We start from the raw sequence: 26,432 nt of genomic DNA, 5'->3' as shown, positions 1-26,432 counted from the left end.
GAGCCCAAACGTTTCAGGAGTGATCTGGACGACGTCAGTCGCTAACGCTCGCGGCAGGTAAATGAGACTATGGGTAGTTACATCTGAACTGCATATTTCATGCAGATCTCCAGGTTCGTCTGCTGGGTCGAGACGAATAATTGCTTCAGCACTTCATTGTCCAGAGTTTCAGCCGTGCGTTCCATGAGTGACCCGCAATCTGCATCTTCCCTATCCATGTCTAACAAATCAGCCTCATGATGCATCAGATTAATAAGTCGACGATCAGCAGCTTACTAGGCAGGCATACATGACATTTTGGAGGGTGTCGAATTTTTTCGGAGTGGTATAGAAACCTCAATTGTGGCCCATTAGCAAATGACTCTTCCGCGTGCTTCGGTGCCAGTTCTTCAGCCTCCTCCATCGATTTTCCCATCGATCTCAGCTGACCGTATGCTTCATCGTAGAGGGCATCGAACTTTGTGAACAATACTATCACTGGAACTGAGGATTGTGATTCTGCGCATCAATCGAACATCAACGACGGTCGGATACAAAAGCTTACTGTTGCTGGTGTCGCACTGAGAGAAGAATTTGATTTCGCCTTGGGTGAATGACCTGCATGCCTGGTCCATTGGGATACAGTACCTGTGTTGAAATCGTGAGGTAGCGCATGTGGCAATTGATCACCTGCAATTACCAGATGACATGGAGTCGATCTTTTAATCTTGTTTCCTTAGAACGGCGCGCGATAAATGCCTTAACCATGTCGAATTCGGATTCGCCGCCTGCTTCAAACCCCCGTGAATCATGAAAGATAAAACCTGGGTTGTTTCGAAACACCAGTTCATTCTCGATCTCATGTTCTCCGCGCTGAGAACGCATCAGTTCATGCCACCATCTATTGAAAGCACACCCCACCTCTCTGGATGCCATCAAAACTGTCGGATCGATCTGATGTTCATTGCTCAGTCCTCGGTACCTTCCTCCTACTGGCATCGAGATGCATACCTTTTCCCCGGCGCTGTTGTATATGTCTGGGTTCTCCCGTGTGTTACAAACTCTCCGCAACATAGTAGTTTTTCCTGCATTCGCTCTTCCTATAACGAGGGCTCGAAAGCGGTCGATTCTCTGTCTTATCTCTGAAGGATCCATGAGAAGGTAAATGTGATGAAGACTCGGAAGCGTTGCTGTAGCCTTATAACGATGACTGCAGTGTGTGAACTCGGCCTATCTAGATGATCTAGATTCATTGGGCAATGGGTTTACGCAGCTGTGGACACATGAGGCATACACGAGGAGTCAGATGCCCAAATTATTTTGATTATTCGGAAGTGACGGAACATCTGTGTTAAGTCACAAGTGCCAGATCCGTAGGAGTGGGCAACGCGCATGCCGTCCCTTAAACGCCTGAGTGCTAGCCATCGATTGAGCCAATGAATACAATTGCGAGTCATTGGCATGAACCTGAGTGTATTAGATCATACTCGGAACGAGACTTCAACGTTCAACTGCGGCGTCACATGCGCGTTCAACGAATGCAACTGCTCAAGAGCTACCCGCTGGGGGCAAAGTGTACATGAGGCCACCTTACACCGTTACTATGAGAGTGAGTTGCCATATGCCCATGGGACTGTTGAAGCATCCTTTGCGCCAAGGATTTGGTTTGTTCGTGACCGGATGTGAAGTGCACTAACTGATTGTGAAATGTCTTTGTGAAATATCGTTTGATGTTTCGAACGTGTACTATCGTCGACGGTTGAACTACACATTGCAGTGACATGGCCCGTCACAATGTGACGACCGTGAGAAGCGCAGCGCACTGAACAGGCAGCTGCTCCCATGTGCATGTGACAGTACCACTGTACATATTTCTGTGGAAGACTCGGTCAACGGGTCAACGACATGCTCCAATTCTGAAAAATCTTAATTAATTTTTGCCTTCCACCACACTTCATTCAATCCGTCAACTGGCACTCGTCCCATAGGCATAAGTACCTTGATTCTCGTGTTCCAGAGGGCGTCTCACCCGGATCTTTCCCAGTGCCTCTACCCAGCGCTTCGGAATCAGATAATCATCAGTTCGATCGCCTTCGTACTCACCGTCGTTGCTACATGCCATCCATGATCACAGCTGTGTTGCAGTGCATACCGCAGTACTTATTCTCAACAGCTTGCTCACTAAGCTACAGACTGTCATTCACCTGTTGTGTCACTCGAAAATGTTAGTCTCGGACTCGGACACTTTCGGTTTACAATTACCCAAACTAGGTAATTAGAAATTTATTTGTGCTCTTTCAGATTCATTCTCTAATGCCTCTAATCATCATAGTATAAGTGACTAACGACGAGGTCGGCCGATGACAATGCTCGTCGTTATTCACAATTCTCTTTTATTCTGAAGCTGCTGTATCAGCATTTCTAGTAAGTTGTATCGTTTCAGTCTCGTCATAACGGCTCTGATGTATCACCAGATTTATGATTACCTTGCATTCTGAATACCAACCACCCATATATCAGTGCTAATTTTTCTTGTAGGTCTAATAGACCTGGGGACGGAAGTGAGGGAATCATTTGCATTACGTTCACGGTTTTGCGATATTCGCCTTTCTCTGGTGCACTTGTGATCTCGTATTGTGAGATAGGCCGGTGCGCACTACCATGCAGGGCTGATTGCTAACCAGCCGCTGTGAAGACATGGGATATCCAAGATGTGAGCACACCCTTCATCAGTCCAGCATCAACTGCAACTCACATTAGTATAGTGTGCACTCCTTTGATGGTGCTGTAAAGGGATTGTCCAGACAGCTTTAATGACGTGACTTGCACTACGATATTTCGCAGGCATACATACCATTTCTCGGAAAGTTGGCTTTGGCATACCACGTTATAGCGGGTATTCACATTTACGATAGGTTTGTCATCGTGAAAGGCCCGAAAATGTCAAATACAGCAGTATCGATATATTGCTTCCAATACCAATCTCATCTGTTCGCAGGTTCAAACGTTCACTGAAGACCCACCAGTCAGCCCCCACACCCCTTTTCAAACATCCACATTATTCGAGAGCATGAACACCTGTCCAAAACGACTATTGATTGGCTACGAACTCAACATATTGCACCGTCAACCATGATACCAAAGCGAAAGCGGAAACATGACTTACTTGTCACGACGTGCTGCTCAGGATGCCGGCTCAATTTTTAACCGGTTTCGCCATGCAGTACGAATCTCCATCCTAAGGCGCGCAAGTGAGTCATATGGTTGAATCCTGGTTGCACAGCGACCTGCTCATACTCACGACATGCTCGGTACAAGCAAAGTCTTTGCAACAACCATTTGGACTTGCTTTGCAATCGTCAAACGCCATGCCGCATGCACTGACAAACACAGATGCTGTCAAAGCAATGACAACGGTGAGGAAGGACAAACGCATTTTCTGCGAGGCGATATGGAACTTTTTGCCAAGGGGATCTCGAACGATATATTCAAGGATGGGGAACAATGTACGATGACTGCCAGCTTTTATATCTTGCATATACTTATGAGCACAATCGTCATTGCTGTGCCAAAAATTTCGGCAGAACCTGCATACCAAGGACGCGTCAGTGACCCGGCCTTGGGTCGCCAGAAGCCTCGATTAGCGAAGCCACAAGCCCGCGGCAGTCGGACCCAAAGCACAGCAACTGAAACACCTACTGAATGTCGACGAATGCATCAAATCCCTAGTATTCACGTTCATCGCTCGCACTCGCCGTTTCATCAACATCTTCGGAGAGGCTTCGGAGAGAAAGAGGGTGATGATTGGAAAGCCACTCGCAACCCAACTCACGCCTTTAGACGGCGCCTATCGTCTTCACGAAAGCCTGGACCAATATCATAGACGCCATCGCACACACTATATTAGATACATATACATACTATAGGTACTGTCCAGCATAGGGCCCCGCTCCACCGGACAATAAACAAGGATGAAAAAAATAAATCCGCGGCAGGTATGGCCGGCAGAAATGAGGGAGCAGAAAATGAAAAAAAAAAAAAGTTCTTTGCTAACAGCGCAAATTGCATAAATGGAGCAATTTTGATTTCCGAATTGTAAAAAGTGGAAGTGCTGTCACAGTGTCAAGTCATCAAAAGACGGATTCGGAATTTAAACGCGGGTAAATCATGCGGGAGAACTCACATATCGTGAACTAAAACATGATACGACTCCAGCAACGGCAGGTTATAAATAATTAATGGTCGTAATCAATTGAACACGCTCCAGGCTGCAGGTCACCTGATGAAATTTCTGCCAATAGCAATAACAATTCTGCCAAATTGAGGTTCCCAGTCGTCTCTGACCTGAACACATTTGCGATAGACGAAGCTGGAGCAAAATAAAACATTGGCTTGAGTCGGGATTGTGGACTGATCGCTTTTACAGGATCATATTCTAGTGCCAGCATGGATACCACATGGGGAGCTTTGACATCCATGCTGCACAGAATCAGAAGGGTTCAAGGTTCAGAGCGCTCCACATGACGAACTATTCGCGACCTGATCGTATAACATCTTCGAACGGAAACATGATCATTCGTCTTTGCGAAATTCTACATTGATTTTTAACGCTGGTACTGCCATCAGGAGAGGGCTTCAAGCCCACATCACTCGGATGTGATAAGGGTTCAGAGTGTTTGACTGTGCTCGCCACCACAAACTTTCAGCAAGGGCTATTTTGCCTCCCGGTTCTAAAACTGTAAGGCTGATTGATTGAGTTCGACGGGGAATGATTCGGACCAAGAGAGAATGAGTGAGGGGGAGTTTATTCACTGGAGCTATAGAAAGTAGGGACCGACTATTTGTATGTAAGTGAGCACAAAGGGAGTTCCATAAGTAGTACTTCGAACCGGTACAAAGGGAATTCCATATAGCTGGTGTCCGTGGCTAGCAGAGTGACATTCCTTACAAAACATGCAATGGAGCCGCCCGCAGTATATTATAATGACGGACAACTTGATAACAAACTCAAAATTCCTGACATGTCTTAACTGATTCTAAAACCTTCCGTCTCGATACTTCCTGTGTTGCTGGTTTCTTCAGTGGCAAGGATGCTATCACTGCCATACCGTGCACTTGTATAGGGGGCGTAGATGAACAACTCCCCCGGCGGCTACCGTGTAGCCAAGGAGTTTGGCAAGATATCCAAGTCAAGACTTTGGGATGGTCTTTTTCCTGGCTCCAACCGTGATCTATTGACGCCAGTGTGCCTTATACGATACGAATCACGCTTGGCGGAGTTGATAGTTGAATACCAACACGGACTATGTATATATATATCTCATGCCTCATTCCCTCCTTCCCTCAGTCCGTTCTATCTGACTGAGGGTAAGCCGCTCTTCGTTATCACGCCATACATACATAACTTACTTGTCATTCCTAGACTAACGCTGTCTAGTATCAACAGGTTATGAGCCCTGCTCACTCATAAACGAGCGAGCGGAAACCTTCTAGACGCAGTCGCTTCTAAATAGAAGCACGTAACGAACACGCACGTCATCGGCGTGCATCGTCGTTCACCTATTTCACTTTGAGAAGTTCATTTATCGTGCTTTGCTTTCCCTTTCGGGCGACAAGCACTCCTAACTAAGACGCACGCACGCGCACAGACGCATACGCGCGCACAGACGCATATACGCGCACGTCCTTCCCCTATATATATAGGGATAAACCCCCATTTTGGCACCTCACGTCTCTCTCCCCCCTTGTTCTCGATCCATCACCACTGGTAATGTCGAGAGCCAATAAGCTGCAACCCCATACTCGATCTAAGAGTTCCCTAACTGCAACACCTAATACTATGGCTATGCCTTCTTTGATTACCGCCATCACCCTTAGTCAGACAGATCTTGAGAAGATCGAGATTCTCGATCGCAGTCAGAACAATTGGGGGGTTTGGTCTGACAAACTACAGAACTACCTACTCCTCAAGCACGGTGGAGGGTACCTTCTAGGCGTCATCTCCTGTCCAGATCCCGTCACTGGTTTTTCAGGTGCGGCCACCTGGGACCTCAATAACCTCTGTGTTATTGCTGCGCTTCGTACTCGTTCCAGCTCTGAAGAGCAAGAGTTTCTCCAGTCCTTTCACTAACGTGTTCCTAGCATGGACTGCACTCAAATCGCGCCACGAGAAAGTCGGACCAATTGCTCAAATCCTCCTTATCCAACAAGCCCTGGCAGTTCATTATCGTCGTTCTGAACGGCTTTCCACCACCGGTACTCAGATTGGCGACCTCATCAGGCGCATATATGCTATAGGGATACCAAAGGAAGACAATTTTCTCACCATTATGATGTTGAACGCGATGGCCGACGATTTGCCTCATGTCCGGAACCACATCACGGACTCACTTTCCACCAGTACTTCCACCTCTGTCTACAGGACCTTCCAATATTCGCTCCTGTCTCGATGTCGAGCAGCAGCTCCTCGACACGGAGAAGATGAAGGGGTCTGCAGACTTGGCTATGGCCACTTCCACCACCAAGGGCTCCAACGGTCGCAACGCGCGTCTGGGGAAGATCTGTTCAGAATGCCATGTTGCTGGTCACTCCTCGTGCTGCACTACTTGCAGTAGCTGGGGTCATCTCGCCAAAGATTGCTTCGGCAAAGGTGGGGCCATGGAAGGCAAACACGATGAAGTGCTAGTGCGAAAACGCGCTGCCCATGACGCTGCAGCTGCCAAGGGAGGTTCTTTTACTGCTAAGCCTGTTCCCAAGGCTGCAGCCACTGGTAAGCCTGGCGGTCTGTGCTATGACCAAGGGGGACGTGCGTACCTGCTTGATGGGGAGACCAGTGAAGCCATCTACATGGCCACGTCCTCTGCTGCACCATCCTCCGCACCTTCTACTTCACAGGAATTTGTGGGCCTTGTGTTTGATCCCACCCCATCCGCGTATATCAATGAGCTCCCCGGCTCTGATGATGAGGAGTACAATGCACTATTCGCTACCATTGGTGACTTTCAAACCAGTGTGGATTGGCGCGTCAACTCACAGAGTGTTGACTTCGCCGGCATCACTTATAAGGCTCCCAACCAGCGTCTACGCACCGTTGTTGACCCATCCATTGTTCCTTTCTTCCTCAACAGTGGTGCCTCTGTGCATATCAGTAATGTTGAGTCCGATTTCTACTCCCTATGACCTGTACCTCCCAGATCAGTCAGCGGAGTTGGTGGCTCCTCCATCCAAGCTGTCGGTATCGGCTCTATCCACCTCATCATCGCGAAGGGAATTCATCTCACACTCGACCATGTCCTTTTCATCCCCGCTGCAACTGTACGTCTTGTCTCCATGTCTGCCATTTGCACTGCCCACAGGTGCATTGCATCATTTGATGCTTCATCCTGCTGGATTCAGGCCCGCAGTGGCACTCACATGCTTACGGGCAATCTTACTTCGCGCCATCTGTATGCGCTGTCCGGCAGTCAGTTGTCCACGGACCATGCCTACCTCGCTCAATGCCAGCCTACCTTGCAATCCTGGCACCGTTGCCTAGGTCATGCGCACTACCGTGCAGTATACGACCTTGCGCATTCAGGCAATGCAACCGGTATGCCCATTGATCTTTCTGCCCAGCCACCCATTTGTGACACATGTGTTCTTGGCAAACAGACCAAGTCTAATGTTCCAAAAGTTCGGGTGGGGGATCGCGCTAGCAGAAAGCTTGGTATTGTGCATGTTGACTTGATGGATCACCCAGATACAATGTCCGCTGCAAGGAATAGGTACATTATGAACATTATTGATGACTTTTCCTCCTACTCCTGGGCCATTCCCCTTGCTGCTAAGAGTGACACATTTCCTGCTCTCCTTGCCTGGGAGCACGCTTGCGAACTTGAAACTGGTCTTAAGGTTGGGCTTTATCGATCCGATAACGGCGAGCTCAAATCTGCGTCTATGTGTGACTGGCTCCTTACCCGCGGCACGCAACATCAATTTACCGCGCCATACACGTCTGCCCAGAATGGCCGTGTTGAACGCCTACATCATACTTTTATGGGCAAGGCCCATGCTATGTGTTCTGCATGTGATTTGCCCCCCAATCACTGGGACGAGTTTGTTCTCACTGCTTGTTACTTGTCTAATGGTACACCCATAGCCTCGCAGTCAGGACACACCCCGTTTGAACGCTGGTTTGCTCATAAGCCGGACCTTTCACATCTCCGAGAAATTGGCTGTCGCGCCTTCGTCCTCATTCAAAATCGACACAATCCTAAAATTTTCGATCATTCAGTTGAATGCGTCCTTATCAGCTACTCCCTCGACTCCAAAGCTTATTGCTGCTATCACCGGGCAACTCATAAAGTGTTTGTTTCTTACCATGTTTCCTTCATCGAATCTCACCAAGCTAGTGACATTCCCTTGCATCCAGGAGTTACTCTGGGCACACCTGTTGACACTAACGTTGTTCCACCCACCGGCAGTGTCCCAGTTGATGTGCCTGGACCACCCACTGCTAGTAACCCAACACTTAGTGAGAGCTCTCCTGCGCCTGGTGCAGTTTTGTCCCAACGGACAACCGTTACTGACGCAACTGACACTGGTGACCCCCCTCCCATCTTACCTCATTGGTCTTCCCAGGTACCTGCTCCGTCCGAGCGTCTACAGGCTGCCAATGACCTACCATATACCTCCGCGACTCAGTGTGCGATCCTTGCCTCCATGGCTGCAGCTGATTGTCTGCATGCACTCAAGCCAATGCCCTCTTGCCTGCCCGATGAAGATGTCCTAGCCACAATGGTGTCAGAGGGAGAACTCGCCCACCTTGCTGAACTTTTTTCAGCCATGCCAGATCATCTCGACAACGAGCACCCCGATGATCCATCGACCTATTCCAAAGCCATGGCATCTGCCGATGCTGCTGCCTGGACTTCAGCCCTGCAGGAGGAGTTCTCCTCACTTTGCGAACTTGGTGTGTACAAGCTCGTGCCCCAGCTCTCCGTGCCTCGTGGACGAAAGATTATGAAGGAACACCCAGTCTTTAAACTAAAATGTGATCAACATGGTGCGCCTGCCCACTTTAAAGCTAGATATGTCTGTCGCGGGTATTCTGCCGTTTGGGGTCAAGATTATACGAAAACATCTGCTCCCACCGCCCGGCTAGAATCTTTCCGAGTCCTCGCACACTTGGGCACCGCACTCGATTGGGAGATCGATCAACTCGATATTAAAACGGCTTTCCTCTATGGTCTCCTTGATCCAGATGAAGTATGCTATATGGAACAACCTGAAGGTTTCGTAGAGCCCGGTTTTGAAGACCACATCTGGGAACTTCAACGGGGCCTTTATGGTATGAAGCAGGGCGGACTGGTATGGAATCGCACTATGAATCAGGTGATGCTCTCCTGGGGATTCACCTGACTTAAGTGTAAACACTGCATCTATTACCGTCGCGCCGATGCTGGCATCCTACTCATTGCAATTCACGTTGACGATTTTTTCACTATCGGGAGTTCCAAGGCAGTGATCTCTGGCTTTAAGGAACAGCTCCATACTAAGTGGACCATCTCCGATCTTGGTGCTGCCCGATTCTGTCTGGGAATCGCTATTGAACGTGACCGCGCTGCTCGCACAGTCAGTCTCTCTCAGGGTGCCCTTATCGATCGAATTGTCAAACAATTTGGTCTGAAAGACACCGTACCCGTCTCTACACCCATGGAACCTGGTCTCCAATTGTCACGCAAATATCACGCACCTTCCTCCGATGCAGAATGTGAGCTAATGGCCTGCACCCCTTATCACTCCCTCGTTGGCTCATTAATGTACTTGGCGATCGGCACTCGTCTGGATATCGCATACACAGTTCAGCAACTATGCAAATTTTTGGACTGCTATGGTCGCGTCCATTGGGAAGCTGCGAAGCGTGTTGTACGCTATTTGAAAGGTTCATGGGATACTGTGCTTGTTCTTGGAGGGGAGCACACTGCACGCTTACTCAGCTACACTGACAGTGATCTGGCGAGTTGTGTTGATTCACGCCGATCAGTCAGCGGTTACTGCTGCACCCTAGGCAGTGGTATGATCACCTGGAGCGCACGTCAGCAGAAGACTGTTTCTCTCTCCACCTGCGAAGCTGAATATGTCGCCGCCTCTGAAGCAGCATCCGAACTCAAGTGGTTGCATACCCTGCTCGAAGAACTCAATTTCCCACAGCTTTACGCTACTCCCTTACTTTGCAACAATAATGGCAGTATTGTTCTAACCGAAGACTCATCATTCCATGCGCGTGTCAAACAAATCGATATCAAGCATCACTCCATTCGACAGCACGTTGAACAAGGTCGTCTCAAACTGCACTATGTGAAATCAAAGGAAAACACCGCCGACATATTTACCAAACCCTTACCACGAAAAGATTTCGAGCACCTTAGATCATGCCTTGGCCTCCGATAATGCAATCGAGGAGGAGTTCTCTCGTGATTCGCATCGAGGAGGAGTATTGACGCCAGTGTGCCTTATACGATACGAATCACGCTTGGCGGAGTTGATAGTTGGAATACCAACACGGACTATGTATATATATATCTCATGCCTCATTCCCTCCTTCCCTCAGTCCGTTCTATCTGACTGAGGGTAAGCCGCTCTTCGTTATCACGCCATACATACATAACTTACTTGTCATTCCTAGACTAACGCTGTCTAGGTATTTGCCAATATCAGTCCGTTCTATCTGACTGAGGACTAACGCTGTCTAGTATCAACATGATCCAGCTGTTGCATTCCGGCTGAATGTGAAGACTGGCGCAAGATACGTGGAGTCATGCTCAGTGCTCGTGTCTACCATCTCAACAGGCTTACCTATATACATAGGTAGTGCAATGCAGAATCATTGGGCAGATTCAACATCGTGAGCCATGAGCTTTTCGTTGGTGCGCTGTTGAAGGGGGGACGAGTCCATCGGTTCACGCGAGAATAGACTCGTATACAAACTCCGCGCATTTGCTTTGCTAACTGTCACGACCGCCGTTCGTGCAGCAATCCGGCTCGAAAGGGCAAAGATCGAGACCACGCACGCTCACGTGGAACTTTTGGCCGAGCACCACCATAAATTTATCGACATAAGTCTGTCTAAACGCAATTGATACCCAAGTCTTCGGCAATGATTATTGCAGCCCGCTCTCCAATGAGAAGTGCCGTCGAATATGTGTTCTGTATATAATGTTAGATCGCACATCAACAATCCCTTGTTTAGTACTCACCGTGCCAACGTTCAATGGCGAGATGGACATATCTGCGACCTTGAGGTTTGACACGCCATATACATTCAGCCGAGCGTCGACGACTCCTTGATCTGCCTCTGATTTCATGGCACAAGTCCCGAGCTACAAATACAAAGATCAAGTATGAAATAATCAAAGTTTCAGCTGCACGCACTGAATGCCCTGTCGGTTGCACTGATGTCCGATTCAGTATTTTACCGCGACAATGGAGATGGAAAGTCAGGACTCACCGACGTTGCGGTGGAATCGACTGATCGCCTCGTCATCTTCGGCAGTGTAGACAATGTCAGGTGCATCGATGTCAACTGGCCCGGACGCTTCTCTGCAGGCTGCAGCGCTTCCCTCTGGAAAATTAGGATGTCCAGCAGCAATTTCACCTCTGTATGAAGCCATGCGTCGAAATATTTCGCGTGTCTTTTTGTACCCGAAGTCAAGAGGGGCAATATCGGATGGACTGTGCGAAGTGTCGGAGTTACACAAAGCGCCCGAAAATGAAATGCGTCCACTCACTCGTCTAGAAAGCCTGTAGTAAAGTCCATTCTTTCTTTGTCGTTCTCTGTTACATTGATATGAACGCTTCCGACGGACATGGGGTAAAGCTATTGGAGAGATTCAGAAAAAAACTATGAAACAGTTGGAGAGCAGTACTGTGTAATAACCGGTGCTCATGTAGTTGCGAGGAGGAAGGATACTCGAGGAAGGCCTCGGAATCTGTGACGCATATCTAGCTTTCGTGAGTGTTGTCATATCATCATAGTCAGCCAATATGCACGCACCCCGCAAGAGTACCAAATAGTGCAACGGCCTTGTCTGGGCGGTCCCGAAAGAACTCCTTCCAGCGTGGTTGAAAAACTGGATCCATGACTTTCAATTCCTCGTCATCAGGACGCCACTTGATTTTTGAATCGATGCCACTGGGGTATCAATCAGCATGATACCAGCAGTAATGACTTGCACCAACTTCTGTGCAATCAATGATTTGCCGCTGCTGTTCCATTGCGCAAGGCTTTCTACATTTTGGTAGTTGTAAATCGCTGAAATCATAGTGAGAGCATGCTTACCCTGTAGGATACTCTCCCCATACCAGAGAGCATCCATAGTGACAACCTCGTCAGCAGCCAAGTATGGAACAAAGGCGATATTGTGATCTGACTGTCCTAAGTCAAGCTCATAAAATGAACAGATAAAGTGCACCTCGATAATTTTCCCCGACGCCAGGCAAATTCACCAATGGTTCGATACCGCACCGCTTGAGAACCGCCTCAGCACCGATCCCGGACCTCTCCAGAATGGCCGGGGAACCGAATGCCCCACCAGAGACAACGACAAGCTTCAATGCTCTTACAATACTCGACGACTGATCCGCGTCTGGGCAAGACACTGTGTCGCTGGTGAACTCGACACCTACAGCACGCTTGTCCCTTTCATTTGGAAAGGTCGTCAATGGTTTGCTGCGACCTTAGGTGCCCACTTACTCGAAGATGATACGCTTCACGCGTTTTCCGTCCCAGACTTGTAAATTTGGGTTGTGAGCTTGATTATAGACATAATGGTGAGCGGCATCCGAACGCCTTCCGGTTGTCCCATCTATATACCTTTTATACATGAGCCAAAGATTGACGATAACCTACGAGTACAGGAACTCACTTATGCCATGGCTGAAGCACGTTTGGTTAGTGGTTGCCATTATGGAAGGAACATCGTAACTCACACTATATGTATTGCATGTTTCCAAATCATTGGTATCGTCGGCATACTGCCTCTTATGATAGGTTGTGCCAACCCGGATAAACTCTTCGGAGATACCTATATTACACCCACCAGAGGACACCTTGATAGGTCCATCATAGCCGTGAGTCGGACGATCTGGCAGCACTTCATATGTCTCCAGCTATAAATTGAAAATATAAGCAATGCGAACGAATATTGAAATGCATTCGAGACCTTCTTCATGAGGGAAATCAAATTTTTAGATTCCCAGCCATCGGCTCCCCAATCATCATAGTCTGAAGCAGGTGCACGAGTGTATACCATAGCTGTCTAATTATCAGAGACTTATTTCATTGTTGCAAGTATGCGACGCACAATTCACACATGAGCCTCCACCAACGCAACGAGCGGAAGGGACTATCAGTGCACGGCCGTTGAGATAGGGAGATGGATTTCCGATGTTGAATGTGACTGTGGTACTCGTCGGTGCTTGGTTAAAGGGATATTGGTAGGGTTGCACGTGAATAGGTTTATTGAGGGTGTGTTCACCCGCTTCCAGAATCAAGATCTTCAGCGAGGGATCATATGCAGTTAAGCGACCTGCAACAACACAGGCTGTAGTACCACCTATACAAAATGATATGTGAAAAGGGAAAACTACCACAAGATGATATTCGCTTACCTCCAGCGAAAACTATATCGAATTCTGACAGGATTGGATGAGACATTGATATGAAGGAGGACTACTTTCAGGCTGCCGTTCACTGCTTCATCTTATGACCTTCAGCCAAGGCCACGGACACTGGCCATGGAATTCCCTTATACCGGTTCGGAGTAGTACTACTTATGGAACTCCCTTTGTACTCACTTAGATATGAAGTCGGTCTTAACTCTCTGCAGCTTCAGTGAATAAACTCCCGACTCATTCCCCATCGAACTGCACTACACAAGTGAAACGCCAACGATATTATTACGCTCATTGGGGACTTGCGACTCGGACATGCCACAAATCACACGATCAAGACCGCGATGAATTGCGATAATGACTGATTTCATTAGGCCACGTCGAGTAATTGGAACCTAGATAAACAGTGCATGTGACGCTGGGTGTCAATGATTGAATGCGTAACGTACAGAACTGCACAGGAATCTTGATGCCATCGTTGAGCGCTAGCGCTGAGCTCACAAACAGCACAGACCCACAAGACAAGGCGACGTCCTGCGCCCGCCGTATTTGCTAGCATTCAGATGAGTGGTGTCAGAACTTAGAAGCCGTGGGAATAAACTCAGTCCAGCTGATCAGTTTTGACAACCGATATACGCACGAAGACCCCTGAGTGTATGTTGCATGGCGTTCTAACCACAGAAAAACGATCAGATTTACTCATTGAAAGCGGCGACTAGACATATAAACAGCAAACAGTGATTCTGGACAGTAGACAAACCGCAGCGTTGCTACCTTCAGCCTGAAGCACAAACACCAGGAACATCATGATATTGATATACATACAGAGCAAAGGAATATACAATTCGTACTATTTCATAAACAGTCTCGGCTGGTCACACTGAGACCTCCTGTTGATCCTCAAGGTAAGTTCTCGTCATCGGTCTCCTCCCCCTCCTCCCCTTCCCCTTCTTCTTCTTCATCTCTCATTTCGCCATCCAACCCAGGCTGTATCTGCAGGAGCGTGTTTGCCCAGGAGACTGCATCGTCTGGATAATTTTTTCGTCGAATCTTCAGGTTTTTCCATGCAGTTTGTAATCGACCCCACGCCGGATCAGCGCCTGAGCAATGGGGACGATAGAAGAGACAAGCTAGATTTGGGAACAGCACAGCCAGTAAGAGATAAAGATGCGATGCCTCCGACACCTTCGAGCATTCGACATGCAGCCAGCGGAAGGTTGTTTGCGTGGTCCAAAGTTCCAGGTTTCCATCCGACGCACGGGGAAGTGTCGGAAAATGCCTTGCATCGAATGATAATTGCAGGAATCGCAAGAACTTGCACTTTGTCGCTAACGAAAGCATTCCAGTAAGGGTGACCCGACCACGAGCATGCGGTCCTGCGGCAAATCTCAATATATGAAGATCCGGCCACGCAACAGTAATATCCTCGAGGAACTCGTCATCAAGGTAGTATTCTCCGACGTTCGTGAACTGAACACTGTGCAGGCTTCTGAACTTCAGTAAAGGCCGGAAAATGTCGGAATGGAGTTGGTCGTCAGGCTCAAGAAGGTTCAAGTTGTGATACGAATGGGAGACCACAGCAATGGCTTTCAGGGATGCAAATGTGTTGCAAGCCGTAGATAAGGATTTGATGAGCCCGGTGATTTCGGCTGGTTTAGCAGCTCTGTAATAGAAAATATCGAGGATTATCAATTGCGGCATGGTAACTTGATCAAGGAAGGATATGCAATCTGCCAAGCGGACGCCAGAGAGATTGAGCCGTGTGAGGGCACCGAGTTCAAATGGGATATCGCCTGGTGGTTGGATTTCCATATTGTTTGATCCATAGATGCTTAAAGTCAGGGTTTGGAGACAACGCGAATGCTGGATATTGGCAATATTTTGCCTCATCAGGTTCGTGGGGATTCGGCCAATTGTCAATCCATTTAACTTCGGTAGCTTAGGGACTATAAACGGAAGGAGCTGGTGGGGCTGATGTATCGCCCATTGTCGCAAGCAAGACGCGTCTGTAGAAAGATCACCAAGAAGTTGCTGTACCTCGTATGTTGTGACGCCGTTCGGTATCTCAAACTGGAGGTTTTCCAGTTGAAGCGAGAAGAATTGGCGAAGCAGAGATAAGAAGAAGGCTGGACCAACGTCTAGCCAATCCAGGGACACCGCCTTGAAATCCAATGTGCGCAATCTAGGAAAGAGCATCGCGGGCGGGAACAGCGCGAAAAGTTGCCGTAGGACAGGGCCACTTAGTTTCAGGGAACGATCGTGCTGCGTGACCATAAGCTTGCGTATCCTTGCCGCATTGATTCTGACGCGCTCCCATTCCGGAAGTAGCGGTTCGCGTGAAAAAATCTAAAAATTGGAGTGCGGTTAGCATCGTCTTGTCAAGGCTCAAATGGAAGACATCGCTCACAATAGCGCCATTATCACAGACATTCCAAGTGTCTTGCGGGAGACACTTCACGAGGGGTATCAAATTGTCCTGTTGACACCACAGCATGTCGAGAGCAGGTGATGAGAACGTGGAGCAGGTCATTGCCATACTTCGCAAGTCCGACTTGGAGTGCTTGACATATTGCAGGATCTCGTAGACGATATCGTTGACTTTCAGAGCGTGATGCATGATTGAGAGTTGTTGGTATCCCTCGACCATTTGGATGACCCTTTATATATAACCAATAGTGTCCACAGACCCACAGGTCTTCAGGTCTTTTGCTGTGGTAGCGTCCAGTCATTAAGCTCATAGCGCCATTGACTCGATCGGCTGCTTCGTTGTAGACAATAGCTGACATAACATTTTTGTTCCACTAGCACTTGGAACATGGCTATTGTTCATCATCACTGTAAAATGATATGTTTTTCGCTGAATGTAGAGTACTTACAACACAGCGTTCGCTGCAAAATCGCTGAAAGCAAGATAAGCGCATAGCTGCTCACGTCATCACGTCAAAGCCTCACCAGCCATGGAGAGGAGCTTTAGGGTGCTTGCTTTGCTTGCTGCCTTTGATTCTCCGAATCCTCTCAACAATAGCCGAAGAGGTCTACGCCAACTACTAGAGGTCCAAGCATAGATCGATGGACTGACAACGGACTCTCGATTCAGGCACCAGTCAAGGCGTCGAGGCTGTTGAAGATAATATTTCTTGTAATAGTAGTTGGTTAGACGCGTCAAAAACAATAAATGAACATGCACACTCATAGTTCGGAGAAATGATATTTTCATTCGTCTATAATCTGTTAGGGGAGACTAATGCACACTGCCGAGTTGCGAACGCCTTATCAATGTAGCGCTGAACTACAAAATAATCTTGCATGAACACCTCATCACTGTTCAGGCACACGTCAGATGCCGAGTAAAAAGAATTGTGTTTAGGATGCCTACCGAATTTGCGGGTGGGGATCACGTAGGCTTTGCAGCATTCTGTCCGTGAACAAACTTGCTACAACAAGATTCCGAGGGTGAACGAACCTTACAGGAATCTTCAGCGCCAAAGATAAAGCTGCACTCCACTGTTTCCGAGGCAGGTGGGGCCCCGCAGCAATTGCCAATGCCTTCAGGAGTGTCGCCAGATGAAATCATGACGTCCATATCCTACTTTAGGAGGCTGCAGCTGAACTATGATCTGGGAGACGCGAAACGAAAGCAGAAAAAACACTCATCAATCTCGATCCATCCATAGCTACATGTCCTGCGAAAATCCAGCGAAAATCCAGAGCTTCATTCCAGCACGATGACGCATTGCAATGGCTTCTGGGATAGGGGGTTCCTGCAGTGTGCCCTGCAGCTCCTCAGCGCTATCTGCAACGAGCACTCCACAATTTCAGTAGTGTCATTAGAAATGGCCTGAGCGGCCACCGCGAGAATCATTCAGTAAGCAATGCAGAGCGTGCGCAAACCACCGTCATTATCAAAAAAAGACTACTTGCTTCTCGGATGGACAGGGTCCATGTGCGCAGCGCCCAACTGCTACTGTGAGCCCTATATATCAAAGTTCGCCCGCGGCAGAGTCTGTATCTTGCAAGATATGGTTATTTTCAGGCGCAAGTTCTAGTGCGAATTCGGGTGAGTTTGACTCGAGTCTGAATGAGGGCTTTTCGCGAACGTCGTCTTCAGAACTGACTCGGAGGGATGTGTGCTTGTCACCGTTACTATTATGTTTGTCTGGATGATTGACTCGCATCAAACATTCATGGATCGGACAGAGGTGTGATGAATCAGGGTGGGTAACAGCATTATGATTAGGATACTGTGAGGGTCTCCGTGTATTTGGTGTTTGAAATGAAGATGTGACGAGCCGAGTGGGATGGCTTACTAATAGGACAGGCCCAGACTAATTTAAGTATGACTCATCGAGACTTGGAGCTCTTGGAGTTTGGTAAGCACTAAGTACTGATCCTATTCCTATTGTGCACTCACATCTGTGTATTCTATCTAGGTTGCCGACTGCGTGTGAACCGCAAATACCATCAGGAACCGTCAAAACCCTCCAGCGGCACGTTCCATCAGCCAGGCACCGGGCTAGGACAAGTCCTCGATGCATGACCTGGCGCAAACATGTATTGCTATGTTAAAATGCGCCGAAGCCAGAAATATATCCAAGGAACGGACAGTTATATTCAGATCCATCTAGTAGTCAAATACCGATTTCGCAGATACCGACAATACTACATATACATAGTACCAACCACACCGGGTCCTAGCAAACCAATTGTCCGCGTCCATCATGATAGCGATGCACTGCCGTGGAGTCCTGAGGAACAGACTACAGTACTGCGTACATGAAATGTCCTCACTTGAAGTATCAGGTCACATGCACCCGATATCAATACCAGGAAATCGGTCCACCAAAGCTAGGAGACGCAATTAAGACAGGTACCATATTTTTGAACAGCAAGATCCCCGATTTCGCGTGTCATCGTTCCTTAGTATCATCTTCGTCGCTCCATATCAAATCATCCCCGTCATCATCCGGCAGACCGCAATTGCCAGTCGACCTGAACGATGAGATAACATTTCGTCTGAAAAACATGACGATGCGTGAGGTTCTGAAAATGAGAAATGAGATACGGGAATAAGATCAGTCACCTTGCGAGTAAATCTTCGACGCCCGCCTGTCCCGCTTCCCAGTCTACGCGTACCCAATTATGCACGAGCTCACCGTCGCGATAAACCAGGAGTGTCGGTAGCATGTCGGTATCGACGTCCTCTTCCTGTTCTCCTTCATCGTCGTCGTCATCGTAATAAGCTTTTTCATCAACCCCGTCAGCATACGGGTCCTCCTCATCTTCATCGATAAATCGCCCAGGCATCCTATTCGCCTTGGACCGCACCCGAGAAGACGAAGACGATAACGCAGTAGACGCAAACCCAAGCGCAGCCGCCCGCGCACGAACAAACTTCGTCTCAGGATACATCCTCGCAAGCCTTGCCAACATCTCATCAAGAACAAAACACCGATCCAACGACTACGACCCCCCAAAAAAACCCATCAACTTCAAACACCACAAACACATCAAAGAAACAAAAAAAAAAAAACTCACCGACTCATACAAATGAACGACGACCCAAACACCTCTATCCTCCCTCTCAACAGCGCTCACAAACCCCCCACGCCCGACCTCCCTCAGATGCCCAAACCTCCCCGTCTTACGAAGACCAAGCGCATTAGTCCGCCTCTCAAGATCCAAATCCAAATCCAAATCCAACGCCTCTTTCTCTCTCTCCTCCTCTAAAAAAGTCTTCCCGCCCAGATTAGCCCTCTCCATGCGCCACCGCACTTCTTCCATCTCGCGCGCGCGTCGTTCGGCTTGGAGCGCAGCTGCTTCGTGTTGATCGCGGATGACGCCTTTGACGCCTGTGCGTCCGGGACCCATTCCGATGGATTCGGGTTGGGGGACATCGGGTTGGCGGTGGGAGGAGTCGGAGGATGCGGATGCGAAGGAGAGGGTTGGGGAGGGGCTGCGCTCGGGTGAGGAGGAGCGTGAGTTTGTACCGAAGAGCTTGCCTGAGAGGACCAGGTGCTCGATGTCAGCGTCCTGGAGGACGATGAGTGAATGGTGGATATGAGTAAAAGGTGCTTACCATTTTGTTTAGACGAAATGCGCCGGATGGAATAGATTGTTACGAGTGTCTTGACGATGAGTGTGGAGTAATTCACGGATCTCAGATCTCAGATCTAGGTGACTTAATTTTCAAGTTACCAAGCCTAAAATAATCTTCAAAATTGTTGTTTTATTTCCATCTTACTAGTACCAATGAGCAAAAGAAATGAACGAACGACAACGAAACGGGCGTATGATAATATGTATGATGTGATGTGATGCGGTGATATGCTACAACCCTCGACCAAGAAAAAGACTGTCCAATGGAAAGGCGTCCAACTCCACGAACCGGAAAGCAAGGATAGAGAGGTGTGCGCGGGCAGATGCTAGGAGGGACGCAGAGTGAATGGAAAAGGTGAAGAGTGCCAAGAAAGGAGTGCTGTGGTATTTGTAGTATGTATGGTTATGTGGGGAATCAGGAATGCATGTACGAGTGGTTGATACAGTGATAAACAGACAGTGACGCAGATAGATACCGACACAAAGTGGAAGATAAGGAAAGGAGGGTATGCATGTAGAGAGCACAGAAGCGAATGAAACTAAAAAAAACTAGGCGAGGTTACCAGCACCTGCCATACGGTCGAGCCCTACCCGTTTCAGATCCCGCAACGTAATATTGACGCCTCGGAAATCCTCAAGCCAGACCTTCCGCTCACCACAACGAGCTAGAATCTTGGCCCAAAACTTCAAGATTCGCGTCTCGGGACGCTGTCCAACGCGCATTGAATGGGATGCGCGACTCAAGTCACGGATGTACCGCAAAGATGGGAAGGCGTCATTGAAGAGTAGTGACGAGATTTGCTCCACCAATGGGAAAAATGGCGCTTCATCTTCCCTATCTGCAGGGAAAGCAGATGCATCATCCATGAGGCGCTTATCTATATCTCGGATGCCAATGAATTCAAGGCTCTTGTGCCCAGGAAGGAGGACGTGCGGCGCTATCCAATCTGGGTTCTGCCAGTTCCACTCTGCGTCCGCAGAACAAATGAACTCTTTAAGGTTGGGGCACCACTCTGCTAATGGAATCTGTTGCACAGGTCGAGGGCGAAGTGATAGGTAGTGCTCGACGACGAGCGAAGACGAATGTCCCAGTTCCAGCTGGTGTAGTTTTTTGCCATGGGCGGCGAAGAAATAAGCGAATCCAGGACCTGCGTAGCCAAAATCTGAAGAGACTACTGACACATTTCGCAGATTTGGCATGTCCCATGCCGCAAGCACCGCGAATGTTGTGTTGTCGAGGGTCAGCTTGAGGGACTGAAGTACAGGAAGAGAAACAATGGGGGATTTTGATGCGAAGAGGTGACCAGAAACAAGGGGTATAGTGGACGATGAAAGTTCCAGGTATTCGAGGTTAGCTGCAGTGCGCCGGAGGAGCGGTGACACATGTTTTGGGAATGGGTCATCGCTATAGTTTGTGAGAGAAAGTTTTCGGAGTTTGCTATTCGAACTCGCAAGAACAGAAACCATCTGTTCCGGGGAACAGCGCACATCGATAAACTCCGAGTAACGCGTACATCTCACTGAGTGATGATCAGAATAGATGACGAGATGGGGTGCGTAATCGAGAATGGTACGGATATCATCCGTGGCGCACCGCATGAGGACGGGTGTTTCCATGTGTAATCGGCGAATGTAGTGGCCGCTCGAAGGTTTGCCCTCGATAAATTGGGTAAGCAAGGTTAGTGCTAGCGCCTTTGCTTGGCTGGCTCGACTGATCCAAACAAACTCGTAGAGGTATTCCTGCATGTATCTATTCCATGCTTTGCTTACGAGCGATATGTCCTGCTTGATCTTCATGGCAGCATGGTATTCTGCGACTTCGCATGGGGTTTCCAAAAATGATAGACCAAGGGAGATGTCGAGGGGGTCTGAGTTCATAGTTGTGGCTTCGCGCAGAATCATGAGCCATATTTCGGTTGGTAGATAGGGAAGGTCGAGTGCGGGTGAATGAATGAATGATGTCTGTGGTTTGTCGCAGAAGTTGTTTAGCCTGTAAAAAGAAACATTAGAAAGTTGAGAAGAGAAACAAAGTACACAGGTGATTGCTCGATGTTACCGAGGGCGTACGATCTGCCCTGGGTCGAGTTATGGGACGTATCAGGAGATGAAACACTTACCGTTTTGCATGGACCTTTGAGGATATCGCTGTCAATAAACCACGGATCTGACGGACAATCTTTGGACTGCCTACTAAGCGCATTATCGGACAGGATGAGGAGAGAGAGAGACCTGAATGAAAGGGAGGGATAAAAGTTTGTGGCTCGTAGATCTTGAAGGTAGTAAGGAACTAAGTAAGGCGTCTATATATCCTGACTGTGCCCCAGTGATATTTCACACGCTGTTGAACCCTTGCTGTATGTAAGCGTTACCCGAAACTTGGCTGAGATAAGATGCTGTACTTATATCCAGAGGCTTGATCATCATCAGGCCACAAATCCTAGAATATGGTCTAGTTATTTTAAACCCCTTTGACTATCCTTTCGATAGCTCATACTGAGGGCCTCTGTCAGACTGAGGTGGCCTCTCGATTGAATGCTACCCTCGATTGTGAAAAATAATTCAAGGGTCCACCCTCGGATTCAATAACACAAAACGCCGTACTAGTAGTACAACTTGGACCTACGGCAAAGTCGCATAAATGATATAGGCACCGCGGTTAGTCTACCACGGCGAAGATCAACTTTAATGAAAAAATGCATATCTAAAGGTAACCGCATGGTTCATCGAAGCTTCGCAAAAGCTTCTTCAGCGTGGTTGCATGGGGAGACCCTGACAGGCTGGCGGATGAATGCTGTCGAAGTTTTCAAACCACCTTGGTCCATCCGTGAAGTTCTACTTTAATTTTTTACCTTCGCGACATGTCAAACAAGGTTTACGATCGTTGTGGCTATTGAATATTGAATCGAACATTCGGACATGGAGACGGGACTTTCGGCAATCGTTGTGAATTCTTCTACTCGATAGCAAAACGCGCGCGGGAAGGCCCGGCGTTCATGAGGACAAGCAGGAACTCCAGGACATTAATATTAGAATCTGGCCTTCTTTGGATCATGGACCGTATATGCGACACGGAAGAAGGTTCCCGAATCCACTAGTAGCCCACGACAAGATCACCCTTCACCCCAACGTTGAATCCTTACACTACTAGTGACTAAATATCTTATCATATCAATGAAAAAATTATAATCCCACGGCCGGTACCGGCGGGCAGTAACGTTATAACTAAACACAATAGAAGCCTTCACTCGTGTTTTACTTGTGCGAAGGTTCAGAACGTTCAACCTTTAACTCTTCACGCGCACGTACGGTCTGCCGTGCGTAGGCTGTTCGTCGGACTCTTGACTCACACCGTATGTTGTATCAGCCAAAACTAGTTCCCCGGGGCTTACTTATGCGTTTACGTTGTTTTCCGGTGGGGCAGCGGTCCCGGTACAAGTGATTGGTGGAGACTCGACTGAGTCCGGCCGCAATTATCTGTTCACGGCAATTTGGTCGTAATCTGTTATTCTTAAATCTACGGACGTACGGTTAACGTATATTGGGCCGATCACTGGTTTCTTGCGACTCGGAGAGGTTCCATAGAAGAAAAAAATCTTTCGTTAGATGGATGACCACCCGGTACGAAGTCACAATCGAAGTCAGACTCGTTTCACTCGTGTCGTGGCGCGATCTAGACTGGATGTTGCTTGCAATGCACTGCGACCCACGGATGCTGATGTTACGAGTGTTAGTGTCTGTTACCGAAGACAACCGCTGTGTTGATTTTCTTACAGCCTTCGTATATTAAAAGGCCAGTTTCATTGATATCGTCTTGCAAGTTGTTCCATTTACGTCCTAGGAGGAAGACTCATTGCTGATCAGGGGACAGGCTTCATGGGACTCAGTTGCAACTAGCAGAGCAATGAGCAAACATCCAAGTCTGGTGTCTGCACTGAATCGTATGGTTGCTCGAATGATGGACTCGGGGCATGACCAAGCCTGAATTACTAATACCGGTCACAAAGAGTTGATTGTCAGGTCCGTTCATCAAACTTTGTCAACGACTTGGAGCCTGGAGCTTACATGATTGGGGTTGATCATCCCTGACTCGGGTGGAGGGAGTTCACTTTCGCTCAAAGGATAAAGCCGAACTTCATCGGCAGGAACCTTGTTTACTGACGTAGATATCCATAAGTCTTGGTTCTCTTCAGCCACAGGTCTAGTGACCTTGTAAACAAGGTAACCCACGTACACCGCGGCGTTGCGATGCTCAGACCGGGGTGGGAACTTGGAAGATATGCCAGATACGGGTATGATGATGGTGATACCTATCAAAAGCTAAAGCTAGGCCGGTCCTGGCCTGATCACTAGTACTTCTCGGCGACGCCTGGACATGCTCGACTCATTCCGCACACCTGGTAACACCGACCACCTGGACCTGTAGAATTCCAAATAACATAGGTGGCGGTGTGATACTAAAATATATAGGGTGGGAACTTTGCGAATACTAGTATAGGTACCCATATCAACTAACATACGCTAAGTACTAGTTTGTACTAGGAAGCTAGAGCGGCCATATGCATAGCAGCCTATCATCCTTCATCTGAGCAGAGCCAACCACTGCGAGTCTATGCGTCTTGTTAGGCTGGCGAGCACGCCTCAAACTCGAAGCTCTTCGCAGATCCAATTAGGTAATAGTCTCTCAGACACGCTATTTAATCGAGTTTAACTTCATTTATACCAGGGTAATCGGACGAGCGTGCTCCTCAGCAGACTCGTTTTTCGGTTAAAACCGAAAAATTTCCCGATCCTTGGTCTAGGGCCTGCCCCTTTTGCCTCCTCAGGCTACTGCCCCGTGCACTTCAAGTCATGACTAATATGACTTGCGCAATCCTCATTGCCACCTCCTTTAGTGGACCGGTTCGAAAGGAGACTCTCTGCCTCTTCTCACTCGAATTACTCGTATCTATAGCAGTACTTTTGCGCACCCTCCCTATTCCCACCCTTTTCGTTCTATTGTACTTTAAAGCGTTGTACTTTACGTACGTTTCGAGTTCGGTGTCTCGAATCCATGAGGACCCCTTGTCCTCACAACGGGGTCCTCGAATTGCTGGCTAATCCTCCTAAGTCTGCGTCTCACGAGACTTGAGTGAGGACGATTAGACCTTCGACTCGACGTATATATCTACTACGAACACCGCGGAGGATCACTTCGCATCGACTTGCATCGCGATTCGGTATATGTACTAGTTGACGTGCATGGCAACTGGCTTAGCGCTACGCCTTTGCTAAAGCCGCACTAGCGGTTAGTCTATCGCAGGCCCCCCGGATAGAGGTTAACGGTAGACTCATGTACGATGCGGACTTGTGCAATAGAATTTTACCGGTTTCAAACTTCCAAGTGAGTGATAAACTTGAAGCATATTTTGACAGTCCTAGACCAATGCTGCATGATCAGAAACGTCGGGATTTGAAAAATCAACATGGATAAAATTGTGGAGGCTGGGGGCCTCCTATATATATTACTCTTTAGGTTTGGTCTAACTTAATTAGCACAACTACCAGTGCTCAAGCACTGGATGGTCGACTGCCCGCTCCTCGACTATAAGATAAAACACTAGTCTCTGTTCTACACATTCACCCTCCTCCCTTCCTCCCCTTCCACTAAGTTACTGTATTTGCCCTTATAAGTTATGTCCGACTTAACATTTGGATTCAAGGCCCTAGGTGCTTTAGTCGCTCTCGTAATAGCAGGCGGTATACTCCGCAATAAGATACGATCGAAGTCACGCTTGCCTCTTCCCCCTGGACCCCCTGGACATTGGCTATTCGGAACCGCTTTCCCAAGACAAAAGTGAGCACATACTCTCCGACTCTTCGTTCCCACTAACAGTGAACGCATTCACAGTCAATCTCAACAATTCGCTGAATGGATTAATACCTATGGTTCGATTATTTCACTTCGAGTCGGGCCCAAGGTGATGATTATCATCGGCAGACACCAGGTAAGATGGCTCCGAACTAACGCTAAATTACATACTCACACGAACGAACAGGAATCTGTCGACATCATGGAAAAGGAAGGTGGTCTTCTAGCGGACCGCCCCCGCGCAGTCGCAGCAGGAGAGATTCTGTCTGGCGGCCTACGTATGATCCTCGCACCTGCAGGAGAGCAGTTCCGGAGACTTCGCAAGTTGCGTCATATCTTCTCTTTACAGCTCCTTTGCTCAAGTTACATCATTCAGAGCCGCACACACTCATCTTCAAGCAAAGGCCGCAGAATCATATGCGCCCATCCAGATGCACGCCGCCCGTGATGTCATCCTTGACATCCTTGATAACCCTAAAGAACACCAAGCAGCTGCGAATCGGTATGTTTTACTGTATGGCTGATTTCATGACTACTTATGCATTCAACTCAAGCTATGCTGCTTCGGTCATCTTGCGTGTCATGTATGGAAAGTCCACGCCCACCGCCATAGATGCTCCCGAGATCATCGTCATCCACAAGATGCTCAAGCGCTTCCAAAATCTCATGCGACCCGGTGCGTTAATGGTAGAACGCTTCCCAATAATCAGATACATTCCGGGATACACAAGAGAGTTGAAGGAATGGAGAAGGGAAGAGAGTCAGCTCTTCCATGATCAACTCAATCGTGTTTCGAAAGAATTGGTCGGTTTTTTAATCTTTCCTAAATACTCGCCTGACCCAGTTCTTTGTAGGC

At 48.2% G+C, this 26,432-nt stretch overlaps 8 protein-coding genes across 8 annotated transcripts; 3 read left to right on the top strand and 5 right to left on the bottom strand.

Annotated features, from left to right (window-relative positions):
- Positions 1-77: 77 nt before the first annotated feature.
- Positions 78-1,362, bottom strand: EDB93DRAFT_1311378 (GTP-binding protein; the record flags this gene model as incomplete). The annotated part of the gene is made up of 6 exons (XM_041454834.1): positions 991-1,362; positions 901-933; positions 680-852; positions 545-627; positions 290-498; positions 78-233 (listed from the first exon to the last, which is right to left on the bottom strand). Exons 1-6 carry the CDS (start codon positions 1,132-1,134, stop codon positions 78-80), a joined length of 798 nt encoding a protein of 265 aa, XP_041302508.1. The 5' UTR covers positions 1,135-1,362.
- Positions 1,363-5,111: 3,749 nt separating this feature from the next.
- On the top strand, positions 5,112-5,432 carry EDB93DRAFT_1094251 (uncharacterized protein; the record flags this gene model as incomplete). The annotated part of the gene is made up of 1 exon (XM_041446581.1): positions 5,112-5,432. The coding sequence occupies one exon, from the start codon at positions 5,112-5,114 to the stop codon at positions 5,430-5,432; it is 321 nt and encodes a 106-aa protein (XP_041302507.1).
- Positions 5,433-10,773: 5,341 nt separating this feature from the next.
- On the bottom strand, positions 10,774-13,675 carry EDB93DRAFT_1311350 (GMC oxidoreductase-domain-containing protein; the record flags this gene model as incomplete). Its single annotated transcript, XM_041454833.1, has 16 exons — positions 10,774-11,166; positions 11,217-11,339; positions 11,392-11,411; positions 11,468-11,691; positions 11,748-11,836; positions 11,886-11,961; positions 12,014-12,151; positions 12,199-12,247; positions 12,299-12,394; positions 12,432-12,658; positions 12,713-12,832; positions 12,885-12,895; positions 12,949-13,128; positions 13,182-13,273; positions 13,323-13,574; positions 13,630-13,675. The coding sequence occupies 16 exons, from the start codon at positions 13,673-13,675 to the stop codon at positions 11,086-11,088; spliced, it is 1,824 nt and encodes a 607-aa protein (XP_041302506.1). The 3' UTR covers positions 10,774-11,085.
- Positions 13,676-14,532: 857 nt separating this feature from the next.
- On the bottom strand, positions 14,533-16,249 carry EDB93DRAFT_1108057 (uncharacterized protein; the record flags this gene model as incomplete). Its single annotated transcript, XM_041447797.1, has 2 exons — positions 14,533-15,978; positions 16,040-16,249. The coding sequence occupies 2 exons, from the start codon at positions 16,247-16,249 to the stop codon at positions 14,533-14,535; spliced, it is 1,656 nt and encodes a 551-aa protein (XP_041302505.1).
- A 2,290-nt stretch (positions 16,250-18,539) lies between these two features.
- On the bottom strand, positions 18,540-19,668 carry EDB93DRAFT_1094291 (thioredoxin-like protein; the record flags this gene model as incomplete). Its single annotated transcript, XM_041446585.1, has 3 exons — positions 18,540-18,645; positions 18,713-19,092; positions 19,168-19,668. Coding segments are annotated over 3 exons (987 nt in total), but the record flags the coding sequence as incomplete, so codon positions are not given.
- Positions 19,669-19,838: 170 nt separating this feature from the next.
- Positions 19,839-22,082, bottom strand: EDB93DRAFT_1177704 (uncharacterized protein). Its single transcript, XM_041450571.1, has 3 exons — positions 21,958-22,082; positions 21,846-21,904; positions 19,839-21,718 (listed from the first exon to the last, which is right to left on the bottom strand). The coding sequence occupies exon 3, from the start codon at positions 21,628-21,630 to the stop codon at positions 20,278-20,280; it is 1,353 nt and encodes a 450-aa protein (XP_041302503.1). The 5' UTR covers positions 21,631-21,718; positions 21,846-21,904; positions 21,958-22,082; the 3' UTR covers positions 19,839-20,277.
- A 2,301-nt stretch (positions 22,083-24,383) lies between these two features.
- On the top strand, positions 24,384-24,905 carry EDB93DRAFT_933272 (uncharacterized protein). Its single transcript, XM_041458000.1, has 2 exons — positions 24,384-24,398; positions 24,452-24,905. The coding sequence occupies exon 2, from the start codon at positions 24,577-24,579 to the stop codon at positions 24,823-24,825; it is 249 nt and encodes an 82-aa protein (XP_041302502.1). The 5' UTR covers positions 24,384-24,398; positions 24,452-24,576; the 3' UTR covers positions 24,826-24,905.
- Positions 24,906-25,400: 495 nt separating this feature from the next.
- EDB93DRAFT_1108054 (cytochrome P450) lies at positions 25,401-26,380 on the top strand (the record flags this gene model as incomplete). Its single annotated transcript, XM_041447796.1, has 5 exons — positions 25,401-25,561; positions 25,616-25,712; positions 25,764-25,900; positions 25,926-26,078; positions 26,131-26,380. Coding segments are annotated over 5 exons (798 nt in total), but the record flags the coding sequence as incomplete, so codon positions are not given.
- Between the last annotated feature and the right edge of the window lie 52 nt (positions 26,381-26,432).

Source organism: Suillus bovinus (assembly GCF_016758785.1).
Source record: "Suillus bovinus strain UH-Sbo-P2 chromosome Unknown EDB93scaffold_93, whole genome shotgun sequence".
NCBI classification, from domain to species: Eukaryota; Fungi; Basidiomycota; class Agaricomycetes; order Boletales; family Suillaceae; genus Suillus; species Suillus bovinus.
Note: the sequence above shows the minus strand (reverse complement) of the source record. Positions and strands in the feature narration are given on the sequence as shown.